This window comes from Oncorhynchus kisutch, linkage group LG6, assembly GCF_002021735.2.
Source record: "Oncorhynchus kisutch isolate 150728-3 linkage group LG6, Okis_V2, whole genome shotgun sequence".
Taxonomy (NCBI): Eukaryota; Metazoa; Chordata; class Actinopteri; order Salmoniformes; family Salmonidae; genus Oncorhynchus; species Oncorhynchus kisutch.
Window position 1 is genome coordinate 17,379,687 of NC_034179.2, and position 14,214 is coordinate 17,393,900.

At 42.8% G+C, this 14,214-nt stretch overlaps 1 protein-coding gene across 1 annotated transcript in view; it reads left to right on the plus strand.

Moving 5' to 3' along the window:
* The window catches only part of LOC109891711 (aryl hydrocarbon receptor-like), a 50,598-nt gene that overhangs the window by 3,892 nt on the left and 32,492 nt on the right, over positions 1–14,214 (plus strand). Inside the window, exon 2 of the mRNA XM_031826311.1 lies at positions 3,300–3,490. Coding sequence (XP_031682171.1) covers positions 3,300–3,490 — 191 coding nt within the window. The remainder of the gene's footprint in view (positions 1–3,299; positions 3,491–14,214) is intronic.

Here is a 14,214-nt window from a genome sequence, read left to right on the forward strand (position 1 = left end):
TACAAGCATTATAACATAATCGTTCATTTTTCCATGACAGCCTCTCTCTGTGTCTCTCTATGTGTGTGTGTTATGGGAGGGAGTGTTGGCAGACTGTGTGTCGTGTCCAGGCCTGTTCTAGCAGAGTAATCCTGCTGTAATGTGTTGTAGTTACACTGGCAGAGCCCCGGTAGACCCCATGATGCTGCAGGCTCGCAATGATGACATCACTCCTTTTTAGGATGTTTTTATGGTTTCTTTAGTGCACAATCAATGCTTCGAAAGAAAAGCCCTTTTCTAAGGCACTGCATCTCAATGCTTGAGGCATCACTACAGACACCCTGGTTCGATTCCAGGCTGTATCACAACCGGCCGTGATTAGCAGTCCCATAGGGCGGCACATAATTTACCCAGCATCGTCCAGGTTTGGACGGTGTAGGCAGTCATTGTAAATAATAATTTGTTCTTAACTGACTTGCCTAGTTAAATAAAATATCAAATAAATAAAATGTTTGTGTACTTTCCCCCTCTTGAAATTGTATTGGCCCTGTCAGATGGCTTTGAAATTGACCTTAATTGGGACTCTAGAAGGCATCACTGGTTAACGATCGTGAAATGCTATGCTGAAATAAATCATCCTGTAATTCAGGACCAACCTGAGTATGAGTTCCATGCGTTTCCCAAAGGACATACCATGGGTTCAGTAACCATGCCTCCTCCCCTCCTCCCCAAGGTATAGAGGAGCCAGCCAGTCACTCTGTCCTCTGGGGCAGCAGCAGTGGAACAGAAATCCTGTTTGTCCTTAGCTATGCTGCCTGGGGCTGCAGGATGGCCTCTGGATTAGACATCACACAGGCTGCATCTCTATAATGGAAAGTTATTTTCTCTCCTGTCCCTCAATTTTATTGTCTGAAGGAGCTTGTCTCTTTCAAGCCCCTGAAAACATATTGTAAGTGACAGCAATAGCCAGATGATTACCAGTGTAAAGACAGACGTTGGGAGACGAGAAGCAAGTACAGAGAGTGAACATTTATTAAGCAACGGACATGAAACAGAACACAGACAGCGCATGGACATGGGAAAAATAACATCACTGTTGACACTGGGAACAAACTGAGGAACAGACCGATAAAGAGGGGCAATCAACAAAGTGAAGGAGTCCAGGTGAGTCCAATATTGCGCTGATGCGCGTAATGACGTTGACAGAGGAGCGGGAGCAGGTGTGACAACCAAACCTGTCATGAAGAATGCACTCTGTTTCCCATCATCTGTTACTGCGTTCATTTTACATGTCCTGATATGCTTATAGAAGTGAGTCTTTGTTGTCTATTCATGGAACTGGTGTTGAGAAATTGACCTGAAACAGCTTCTTATTCTCAGCCATCTGTTTACTACAGGGGCAGGGCATTTCAGGACAGATTACATACAGTACCATTTAAAAGTTTGGACACACCTACTCATTCAAGTGTTTTTCTTTATTTTTACTATTTTCTACATTGTAAAATAATAGTGAAAGCATCAAAACTATGAAATAACACATGGAATCATGTAGTAACCAAAAGAGTGTTAAACAAATCAAAATTTTCTTCAAAGTATCCACCCTTTGCCTTGATGACAGCATTGCACACTCTTGACATTCTCTTAACCAGCTTCATAAGGTAGTCACCTGGAATGCATTTCAATTAACAGATGTGCCTTGTTAAAAGTTCATTTGTTGAATTTCTTTCCTTTTTAATGCGTTTGAGCCAATCAGTTGTGTTGTGAAGAGGTAGATTGCCCTATTTGGTAAAAGACCAAATCCATATTATGTCAAAAACAGCTCAAATAAGCAAAGACAGTCCATCATTACTTTAAGACATGAAGGTCAGTCAATCCGGGAAATTTCAAGAACTTTGAAAGTTTCTTCAAGTGCAGTTGCAAAAACCATCAAGCGCTATGATGAAACTGTCACTCATGAGGACTGCCACAGGAAAGGAGGACCCAGCGTTAACTCTGCTGCAGAGGATAAACTCATTAGAGTTACCAGCCTCAGAAATAGCAGCCCAAATAAATGCTTCACAGAGTTCAAGTAACAGACATATCAACATCAACTGTTCAGAGGAGACTGAGTGAATCATGCCTTCATGGTCGAATTGCTACAAAGAAACCACTACTGAAGGACACCAATCAGAAAAAGAGACTTGCTTGGGCCAAGAAACACAAGCAATGAATATTAGACGGGTGGAAATCTGTCCTTTGGTCTGATGAGTCCAAATGTGAGATTTTTGGTTCCAACCGCCTTGTCTTTTTGAGACACAGAGTAGGTGAATGGATGATCCCTGCATGTGTCTTTCCCACTGTGAAGCAGGAGGTGTGATGGGGTGGGGGGGTGCTTTGCTGGTGATACTTTCTGTGATAAAAAAAAAATTCAAGGCACACTTAACCAGCATGAGTACGACAGCATTCTGCAGCAATACGCCATCCCATCTGGTTTGCGCTTAGTGGGACTATCGTTTGTTTTTCAAGGACAATGACCCAACACACCTCCATACTGTGTAAGAGCTATTTGACCAAAAAGGAGAGTGATGGAGTGCTGCATCAGATGACCTGGCCTCCACAATCACCCGATCTCAAACCAGTTGAGATGGTTTGGTATGACTTGGACCGCAGAGTGAAGGAAAAGCAGCCAAAAAGTGCTTAGCATATGTGGGAACTCCTTCAAGACTGTTGGAAAAGCATTTCAGCTGAAGCTGGTTGAGAGAATGCCAAGAGTGTGCAAAGCTGTCATCAATGCAAATGGTGGCTACTTTGAAGAATCTCAAATATAAAATATATTTTGATTTGTTAACTTTTTGGGTTACTACATGTGCTATTTCCTAGTGTTGATGTATTCACTATTATTCTCCCATGTAGAAAATAGTTTAAAAAAAGAAAAACCCTTGAATGAGTAGGTGTACCCAAACATTTGACTGGTACTGTAAGTGTGACTGACCAGGTTTCCAATCTATTACACTTCACTTCCTTTGACCACCTCCTCTCCGGAATGACCCCAGCAGCTGATAGGCATCACCTGACAGATTTTGTGTCATGGCACCAATGTGACTGACTAGTGTCTGACTGGTTTTGAACCTGGGTTGTCTGTTCACCACAAGACTGTGTTAGCTTGCTACTGACAATCATATACTCTAGTAGTCCAAAGTCTGTGTTCAGTAGATTCCTAACCTTCCCTTGTCCTCTCTGGTCTGTAAACCTCTGCGCTAAAGCCTCTGACAATCAGCTGCAGTTCAGCTCTGTTCAGTAGATTACTAATTCCCCCCTCTCTCCTCCTCTCCTGTCCCCAGTCTGAAGCATGCTCCAGGTGACGGTGTGGTAAAGACCAACCCTTCAAAACGTCACCGGAATCGTCTGAACGGGGAGCTCGACCGGCTGACCAGCCTGCTGCCCTTCTCCCCAGAGGTCAGGGGTAGGTTGGACAAATTGTCTGTCCTGCGGCTCAGCGTGGGATATGTCAAGGTCAAGAGCTTCTTCCATGGTGAGTGGGGTTGGAGGTGCACACACACACAGACGCACGCACACACCATACATACAGGCACGCACACACACACTACGTTTATCGTTAAACTCACTGTTGGAAAGTAATGCTCAGGCTATTAACATGCTCTACAGCAGGGATCATCAACTAGATTCAACTCGAGTGGATGGTCAGGGGGCCGGAAACATAACTGCAAATCATTTGTAGACTGCAAATTGACTGCAAGTGTTTCCAAGCGTGTGAATGAGAGCACGTTCTTTGGTATTTTTCTCTGGTAAAGACAATAACGATTCTCCGTCTTAAATTTGATCGTTTATTTGCATATTAGGGTACCTAAGGTTTGCTTATAAACGTTGATTGACTTGTTTGGATAAGTTTATTGGTAACGTTTGGGATTCATTTTGTATGCATTTTGAAAGAGGGAAACCGAGTGGATTATTGACTGAAGCGCGGCATCTAAACGAAGTTTTTATGGATATAAAGAAGGACATTATCGGACAAAAGGACCATTTGTAATGTAACTGTGACCTTTTGGAGTGCCAACAGAAGAAGATCTTCAAAGGTAAGGCATATATTATATCGCTATTTCTGACTTTCGTGTCGCAACTCCCTGGTTGAAAATGATTTGTTATGCATTTGTGTGCTGGGCGCTGTCCTCAGATAATTGCATGGTTTGCTTTCGCCGTAAAGCCTTTTTGAAATCTGACACGGCGGCTGGATTAACAACAAGTTAAGCTTTATTTTGATGTACTGCACTTGTGATTTCATGAAGGTTTAATATTTATAGTAATTTAATTTGAATTTGGCGCTCTGCAATTTCACTGGAAGTTGTCGAAATGGGACGCTAGCGTCCCAGTGATCCGCAAGAAGTTAATGTTGCTCGACCCCAGGAAGAGTATTGGGGATCCATGATAAATACTAAATAAAAAAAATACTGTTTTAAGCAATGAGCCTAACGCAACAGATGAGAACGTTTAGCTTAAAATGTTGATAAACTATTGGTCTATTTCTTCACAGTATAAGCACAGCAATGCGCTCACAGCAATAGGCTATAAGCGCAAATGTTCAATTAGCAGGAAAACACCATTCTCAAAAGTGACCACAAATGCGATTATGCATGTAATGCTTTTATTATAAAGGTGAATTTTTATGGTGAAAATGATCTTCTCCAACTTCAAACTCACACGCTGTGTGTGTTTGCCAGTTAGGCTCTACACCTGTTGTAAAGCGGTGGCATGTCGCTAGTAAAGATTGATAAAAGTAAGGGGCCTAGACAGCTGCCCTGGGGAATCCTGGATTCTACCTGGATTATGGAGAGGCTTCCATTAAAGAACACCCTCTGTGGTCTGTTAGATAGGTAACTCTTTATCCACAATATAGCAGGGGGTGTAAAGCCATAACACATACGTTTTTCCAGCAGCAGACTGTGATCCATAATGTCAAAAGCCACGCTGAAGTCTAACAAAACAGCCCCACGATCTTGTTATCTTTCATAATTTGGTCAGATATACAGTACCAGTCAAAAGTTTGTACACACCTACTCATTCCGGGGGTTTTCTTTATTTTTACTGTTTTCTACATTGTAGAATAATGGTGAAGACATCAAAACTATGAAATAACACATATGGAATCATGTAGTAACCAAGAAAATGTTACACAAATCAAAATATATTTTATATTTGAGATTCTTCAAAGTAGCCACCCTTTGCCTTGATGACAGCTTTGCACACTTGGCATTCTCTCAACCAGCTTCATGAGCTAGTCACCTGGAATGCATTTCAATTAACAGGTGTGCCTTGTTAAAAGTTAATTTGTGGAATTTATTTACTTCTTAATGCTTTTGAGCCAATCAGTTGTGTTGTGACAAGGTAGGGGCGGTATACAGAAGATAGCCCTATTTGGTAAAATACCAAGTCCATATTATGGCAAGAACAGCTAAAATAAGCAAAGAGAAATGACAGTCCATCATTAATTTAAGACATGAAGGTCAGTCAGTCCGGAAAATGTCAAAAACTTTGAAAGTTTCTTCAAGTGCAGTTGCAAAAACCATCAAGAGCTATGATGAAACTGGCTCTTATGAGGACCGCCACAGGAAAGGAAGACCCAGAGTTACCTCTGCTGCAGAGAATAAGTTCATTTGTTCAATCACCCGACCTCAACCCAATTGAGATGGTTTGGTATGAGTTGGACCACAGAGTGAAGGAAAAGCAGCCAACAAGTGCTCAGCATATGTGGGAACTTCTTCAATACTGTTGGAAAAAGCATTCCAGGTGAAGCTGGTTGAGAGAATATCAAGAGCTTGCAAAGCTGTCATCAAGGCAAAGGGTAGCTACTTTGAAAAATCTAAAATATATTTTGATTTGTTTAACACTTATTTGGTTCGTACACAATTCCATATGTGTTATTTCATTGTTTTGATGTCTTCACTATAATTTTATAATGTAGAAAATAAAGAAAAGCCCTTTAATGAGTGTCCAAACTCTTGACTGGCACCGTACTTGGATACTAAGTGTCAGCGTTTGTTGCTGGCATGTCATGCCTACGTTTGCTTATCTTGCCACTGAAAAATCATTAAAGTGGTTGGCAAAATCAGTTGGTTTTGTGATGAATGAGCCATCTGATTCCATGCCTTTTTTCCCATGCACCAAAGTTTTTTATTATCATTCTTTATGTAATATATCTTTGTTTCAAAGTGTAGATTCTTCTTTTTAATTCAGTTTAGTCATATGATTTCTCAATTTGCCAATCGGTTGTGCAGCCAGACTTATTTGCCATTCCTTTTGCCTCATCCCTCTCAACCAGACAATTTTTCAATTCCTCCTCAATCCACAAGGATTTAACCGTCTTTACAGTATTTTCTTAATGGGTGCATGCTTATTAGTAATTGGAATAAGTAATGCAGCGTCTGTTTGCTCCTCATTCCACACCACGGACCAACAAATGTTCCTTACATCAACATAGGAATCACTACAAAACTAATTTCATGCTAGTGGTTGTATCAATTTGGGATCTATCGCATCCCACAAGTTTCCCAGACTATGTTTGTAATATTTATTTCTAGCACACAATAGAAAAGGTCAATTTTTGTACAATGGGGATAGTAGATTGACATAGGCTATTGCTTTTTCTGTTCGTTATGCCTACTGATCTTGTTGGCTGACAAAAAGTAAATGTGCACAGTTCTTCCAATATCTTCAATATGTGGTTCGGATTTGGATAAGGATGAGTGCAGTTGCGTCCTCGATGTGTCTGTTTTCACTTGTAGCCTGTGAGAAAGACCTGATCACGTGACAGAGAGCCATGTGAGTGAGAGGTGCTTTGGCACGCAGCCAGGAGAAGGGAATTATAGTATTCAGCCCAAGGGCACAACAGCCACTGGCCGCAAGAGGCATGGGAGGATTACGGCTACACGAAGTGGATGCAGCGGGAAGATTTGAGGTATATTCAACTGTTTGTCACTAATATATAATATAGTTGCTCAGGGAAAAAGATTTTGTTTAACAAGTAATATTTTTTTATATCTGAAGTTAGGATTCAGTCTTTCAAGTTGAGTGTTTTTTTCCTCTGAGTTTAGGTGCAGCTCTTAAGGATCTGTATGGTGAATGGTAGTGTAGTTTCCATGTCTATGTCCTGTTGTCTGTCTGAGGTGTCTGAAGCCCAGCTGTCTGTTGTCTGTCTGACTCAAAGGAGAACAGAGAGATTGAAATAAGAGTTGACACGGAATCCTTCTGACCCAGATTTGTTCCAGCGTGTCGGTTGATGTGTGTGTATTTGTGTCTGGGCCTTTTTATTGGCGTGTGTTTTTCTGTAGTAATTGTCCGTGAGGAGCATGTCTACGGTATACTGCCAGGGTACAGTGCCATCCCATGTCAATGGTACACTGCCAGGGTACAATGCCATACCATGTCTATCGTACACTGCCAGGGTACAGTGCCATCCTATGTCTATGGTACACTGTCAGGGTACTGTGCCATCCCATGTCTATGGTACACTGTCAGGGTACTGTGCCATCCCATGTCTATGGTACACTGCCAGGGTAGAGTGCCATCCTATGTCTATGGTACACTGTCAGGGTACTGTGCCATCCCATGTCTATGGTACACTGCCAGGGTACAGTGCCATCCTATGTCTATGGTACACTGCCAGGGTACAGTGCCATCCTATGTCTATGGTACACTGCCAGGGTACAGTGCCATCCTATGTCTATGGTACACTGCCAGGGTACTGTGCCATCCCATGTCTATGGTACACTGCCAGGGTACTGTGCCATCCTATGTCTATGGTACACTGCCAGGGTACTGTGCCATCCCATGTCTATGGTACACTGCCAGGGTACAGTGCCATCCTATGTCTATGGTACACTGCCAGGGTACAGTGCCATCCTATGTCTATGGTACACTGCCAGGGTACTGTGCCATCCCATGTCTATGGTACACTGCCAGGGTACTGTGCCATCCCATGTCTATGGTACACTGCCAGGGTACTGTGCCATCCTATGTCTATGGTACACTGCCAGGGTACTGTGCCATCCTATGTCTATGGTACACTGCCAGGGTACTGTGCCATCCCATGTCTATGGTACACTGCCAGGGTACAGTGCCATCCTATGTCTATGGTACACTGCCAGGGTACAGTGCCAGGATACCATACACATATGGTATACACCCTCCAATTAAATGCTTACTTGCAGGTTCCTTCTCGCCGATGCAACAACAATAAAATATAAAAATATGAACATATATTTATTTAACACTACAAAACATACACAAGAAAACATACTGAGCAAGAGGACAAGTACATTAGAGTACAGCAACAACACCAACATCCACAACATCACCCCTGCCCAGACCCACCTGCTCACACCCCCATCTCCATCACACCGGCCCAGACCCACCTGCTCAAATTAAATTAAATCAAATTATGTTGGTCACATATACATATTTAGCAGATGTTATTGCGGGTGTAGCGAAATACTTGTGTTCCTAGCTCCAACAGTGCAGTAGTATCTACAGTGGGGCAAAAAAGTATTTAGTCTGCCAACAATTGTGCAAGTTCTCCCACTTAAAAAGATGAGAGAGGCCTGTAAATTTTCATCATAGGTACACTTCAACTATGACAGACAAAATGAGAAAAAAAATCCAGAAAATCACATTGTAGGATTCTTTATGAATTTATTTGCAAATTATGGTGGAAAATAAGTATTTGGTCACCTACAAACAAGATTTCTGGCTCTCACAGACCTGTAACTTCTTCTTTAAGAGGCTCCTCTGTCCTCTACTCGTTACCTGTATTAATGGCACCTGTTTGAACTTGTTATCAGTATAAAAGACACCTGTCCACAACCTCAAACAGTCACACTCCAAACTCCACTATGGCCAAGACCAAAGAGCTGTCAAAGGACACCAGAAACAAAATTATAGATCTGCACCAGGCTGGGAAGACTGAATCTGCAATAGGTAAGCAGCTTGGTTTGAAGAAATCAACTGTGGGAGCAATTATTAGGAAATGGAAGACATACAAGACCACTGATAATCTCCCTCGATCTGGGGCTCCACGCAAGATCTCACCCCGTGGGGTCAAAATGATCACAAGAACGGTGAGCAAAAATCCCAGAACCACACGGGGGGACCTAGTGAATGACCTGCAGAGAGCTGGGACCAAAGTAACAAAGCCTACATCAGTAACACACTACGCCGCCAGGGACTCAAATCCTGCAGTGCCAGACGTGTCCCCCTGCTTAAGCCAGTACATGTCCAGGCCCGTCTGAAGTTTGCTAGAGAGCATTTGGATGATCCAGAAGAAGATTGGGAGAATGTCATATGGTCAGATGAAACCCAAATATAACTTTTTGGTAAAAACTCAACTCGTCGTGTTTGGAGAACAAAGAATGCTGAGTTGCATCCAAAGAACACCATACCTACTGTGAAGCATGGGGGTGGAAACATCATGCTTTGGGGCTGTTTTTCTGCAAAGGGACCAGGTGGACTGATCCGTGTAAAGGAAAGAATGAATGGGGCCATGTATCGTGAGATTTTGAGTGAAAACCTCCTTCCATCAGCAAGTGCATTGAAGATGAAACGTGGCTGGGTCTTTCAGCATGACAATGATCCCAAACACACCGCCCGGGCAACGAAGGAGTAGCTTCGTAAGAAGCATTTCAAGTTCCTGGAGTGGCCTAGACAGCAACAGTGTGTGAAAACCTTGTGAAGACTTACAGAAAACGTTTGACCTCTGTCATTGCCAACAAAGGGTGTATAGCACAGTATTGAGATACACTTTTGTTATTGACCAAATACTTATTTTCCACCATAATTTGCAAATAAATTCATAAAAAATCCTACAATGTGATTTTCTGGATTTTTTTTCTCATTTTGTCTCTCATAGTTGAAGTGTACCTATGATGAAAATTACAGGCCTCTCTCATCTTTTTAAGTGGGAGAACTTGCACAATTGGTGGCTGACTAAATACTTTTTTTGCCCCACTGTACCTATCCAGTTCCTCAGATCTGCAGTTGTTTTGGGACTGAAACATCATTATAATGTTTTTGTTGTTGTAGCCCACTGGTTACAGTCACTTCCTGCTTGTTTATGGGGTTACAGCCTCCAGGGCCAATCAGATGTTTATCAGGCTTTTGGTGCTGCTGTGTGTGCAATGGCTTGGCTGGCTGATCATCAGGCCTGTTTCCTGTGTTTGTTGATAAGGAGGGGTGAGAGAGGGAGAGCTGAGGAAGGGGGTGAGGGTTTGAGCTGGGTTGAATCCCAGTCAGTCCAGTCATTAACCTATCTAACCATTGGTTTCCTCTGTAGGGAGTGGTCCACTTTTACACTCCTCTAATTGATTGGATATTGTTAAGATGTACAGTCAACTGACAAGTGCAAGCTCTGTTAAGTGTAATACAAATTTCAACTACTTGTATTTTAATAGCTCCTGATAACTGCATGCTCTGGTCTAGTGCACGCTGACTGTCACAACTGCCTCAGCTGCCTCAGTTTCCAGGACTTAACTGTTATACCAAGTCTTCAAAGTGCCGGTACATTGTATGGAGGGAACTCATCTATTAGCCTACCAATGTTTATCACCAACTCTCTCTCTTTCTCTGTGTGTGTGTGTGTGTGTGTGTCTTTAAGGGAGGCAGAAGTCAAATTCTGTTTCTCCACAAAAATAGACATGCTGTTCTATCCACGAAGTTCCTCCCTTTCTGAGCTCTGGTAATGTTTCTGACCCTAACCTTGACCTTGACCCGAGAACCAAAGTGGTGGCTGATATCAGTCCCTAGCAGCCACTGTGGTCAGGAATGAGAAGCAGGATGTGTGTATCTGGCCTGTTTGGGTGATAAGCAGAAACTACACTCAGAGACACACAGGCTACAGCTAAAATGTTTTTGTAAAATCATCTTATTTAATTATTTCATATAATTGACATGTGATAAGGCCACACAGAGAACCAGAGATAATTACTGATACCTGTGATAATCTGAAGTACCCATAATGGCAACTAGATGGCTTGTGATATATTATATGGAATGCTTGAAAGATAACAAAATTCTGGTAGTTTACTGGTAAACGTAGAAAGTTTCCAGTAATATACCCTCCCTTTGCGACCCTAGACAGGACAAGGGAGGACAGGACAGAGCAGGGCAAGACTGGACGGACAGGGGAGGACATGACAGGGCAGGAGGACAAATTGTGTAGTTAGGTTAGTCTGGAGACAGGGAGGGCTTACACTCAAATGACTACAGGAGTACAGTCAGAGACAGTCATCTACACACACACACACACACACACTCCTGGCTGGACCACATGAAAGGGATGGCAGGTGTGTGTGACTGTGTGTGTGTATATATATATATGTGTGTGTGTGTGTATATATATATATATATATATATATATATATATATATATATATAGAGAGAGAGAGAGAGAGAGAGAGAGAGAGAGAGAGAGAGAGAGAAGAGAGAGAGAGAGAGAGAGAGAGAGAGAGAGAGAGAGAGAGAGAGAGAGAGAGAGAGAGAGAGAGAGAGAGAGAGAGAGAGAGAGAGAGAGAGAGAGAGAGAGAGAGAGAGAGAGAGAGAGAGAGAGAGAGAGAGAGAGAGAGAGAGAGAGAGAGAGAGAGAGAGAGAGAGAGAGAGAGAGAGAGAGAGAGAGAGAGAGAGAGAGAGAGAGAGAGAGAGAGAGAGAGAGAGAGGATATATGTGTGTATATATAAATATATGTGTATATATATATATACACATATATTTATATATACACACATATATCATCTATTTATATCTCTCTCTCTATATATATTTATATTTCTATATATATTTATATATCTATATATAGAGATATATATCTAGATATAGAGAGATATATATACACATACACTGAACAAAAAAATAAAGGGAACACTTAAATAACACAATGTAACTCCAAGTCAATCACACTTCTGTGAAATCAAACTGTCCACTTAGGAAGCAACACTGATTGACAATAAATGTCACATGCTGTTGTGCAAATGGAATAGACAACAGGTGGAAATTATAGGCAATTAGCAAGACACCCCCAATAAAGGAGTTGTTCTGCAGGTGGTGACCACAGACCACTTCTCAGTTCCTATGCTTCCTGGCTGATGTTTTGGTCACTTTTGAATGCTGGCGGTGCTTTCACTCTAGTGGTAGCCACACAAGTGGCTCAGGTAGTGCAGCTCATCCAGGATGGCACATCAATGCGAGCTGTGGCAAGAATGTTTGCTGTGTCCAGAGCATGGAGGCGCTACCAGGAGACAGGCCAGTACATCAGGAGACGTGGAGGAGGCCGTAGGAGGGCAACAACCCAGCAGCAGGACCGCTACCCCCGCCTTTGTGCAAGGAGGAGCAGGAGGAGCACTGCCAGAGCCCTGCAAAATGACCTCCAGCAGGCCACAAATGTGCATGTGTCTGCTCAAACGGTCAGAAACAGACTCCATGAGGGTGGTATGATGGCCTGACGTCCACAGGTGGGGGTTGTGCTTACAGCCCAACACCGTGCAGGACGTTTGGCATTTGCCAGAGAACACCAAGATTGGCAAATTCGCCACTGGCGCCCTGTGCTCTTCACAGATGAATGCAGGTTCACACTGAGCACATGTGACAGAGTCTGGAGACGCCGTGGAGAACGTTCTGCTGCCTGCAACATCCTCCAGCGTGACCGGTTTGGCGGTGGGTCAGTCATGGTGTGGGGTTTCTTTGGGGGGCCGCACAGCCCTCCATGTGCTCGCCAGAGGTAGCCTGACTGCCATTCGGTACCGAGATGAGATCCTCAGACCCCTTGTGAGACCATATGCTGGTGCGGTTGGCCCTGGGTTCCTCCTAATGCAAGACAATGCTAGACCTCATGTGGCTGGAGTGTGTCAGCAGTTCCTGCAAGAGGAAGGCATTGATGCTATGGACTGGCCCGCCCATTCCCCAGACCTGAATCCAATTGAGCACATCTGGGACATCATGTCTCGCTCCATCCACCAACGCCACTTTGCACCACAGACAGTCCAGGAGTTGGCGGATGCTTTAGTCCAGGTCTGGAAGGAGATGCCTCAGGAGACCATCCGCCACCTCATCAGGAGCATCAGGAGCACGTGGAGGCCACACATACTACTGAGCATCATTTTGACTTGTTTTAATGACATTACATCAAAGTTGGATCAGCCTGTAGTGTGGTTTTCCACTTGAATTTTGAGTGTGACTCCAAATCCAGAACTCCATGGGTTGATACATTTGTTTTCCATTGATAATTATATCTATATATACACTGCTCAAAAATATAAAGGGAACACAAAAATAACACATCCTAGATCTGAATGAATGAAATATTCTTATTAAATACTTTTTTCTTGACATAGTTGAATGTGCTGACAACAAAATCTTACAAAAATGATCAATGGAAATCAAATTTATCAACCCATGGAGGTCTGGATTTGGAGTCACACTCAAAATTAAAGTGGAAAACCACACTACAGGCTGATCCAACAGCAAACCTTCTTGCCACAGCTCGCATTGATGTGCCATCCTGGATGAGCTGCACTACCTGAGCCACTTGTGTGGGTTGTAGACTCCATCTCATGCTACCACTAGAGTGAAAGCACCGCCAGCATTCAAAAGTGACCAAAACATCAGCCAGGAAGCATAGGAACTGAGAAGTGGTCTGTGGTCACCACCTGCAGAACCACTCCTTTATTGGGGGTGTCTTGCTAATTGCCTATAATTTCCACCCGTTGTCTATTCCATTTGCACAACAGCATGTGAAATTTATTGTCAATCAGTGTTGCTTCCTAAGTGGACAGTTTGATTTCACAGAAGTGTGATTGACTTGGAGTTACATTGTGTTGTTTGAGTGTTCCCTTCATTTTTTTGTTCAGTGTGTGTGTATATATATATATATTATATTATATATATATCCTTTTTCAGGACCCTGTCTTTCAAATATAATTCGTAAAAATCCAAATTACTTCACAGATCTTCATTGTAAAGGGTTTAAACACTGTTTCCCATGCTTGTTTAATGAACCATAAACAATTAATGAAGATGCACCTGTGGAATGGTCGTTAAGACACTAACAGCTTACAGACGATAGGCAATTATGACCACAGTTATGAACTTAGGACACTAAAGAGGCCTTTCTACTGACTCTGAAAAACACCACAAGAAAGATGCCCAGGGTCCCTACTCATCTTCGTGAACATGCAAGGAGGCATGAGGACTGCAGATGTG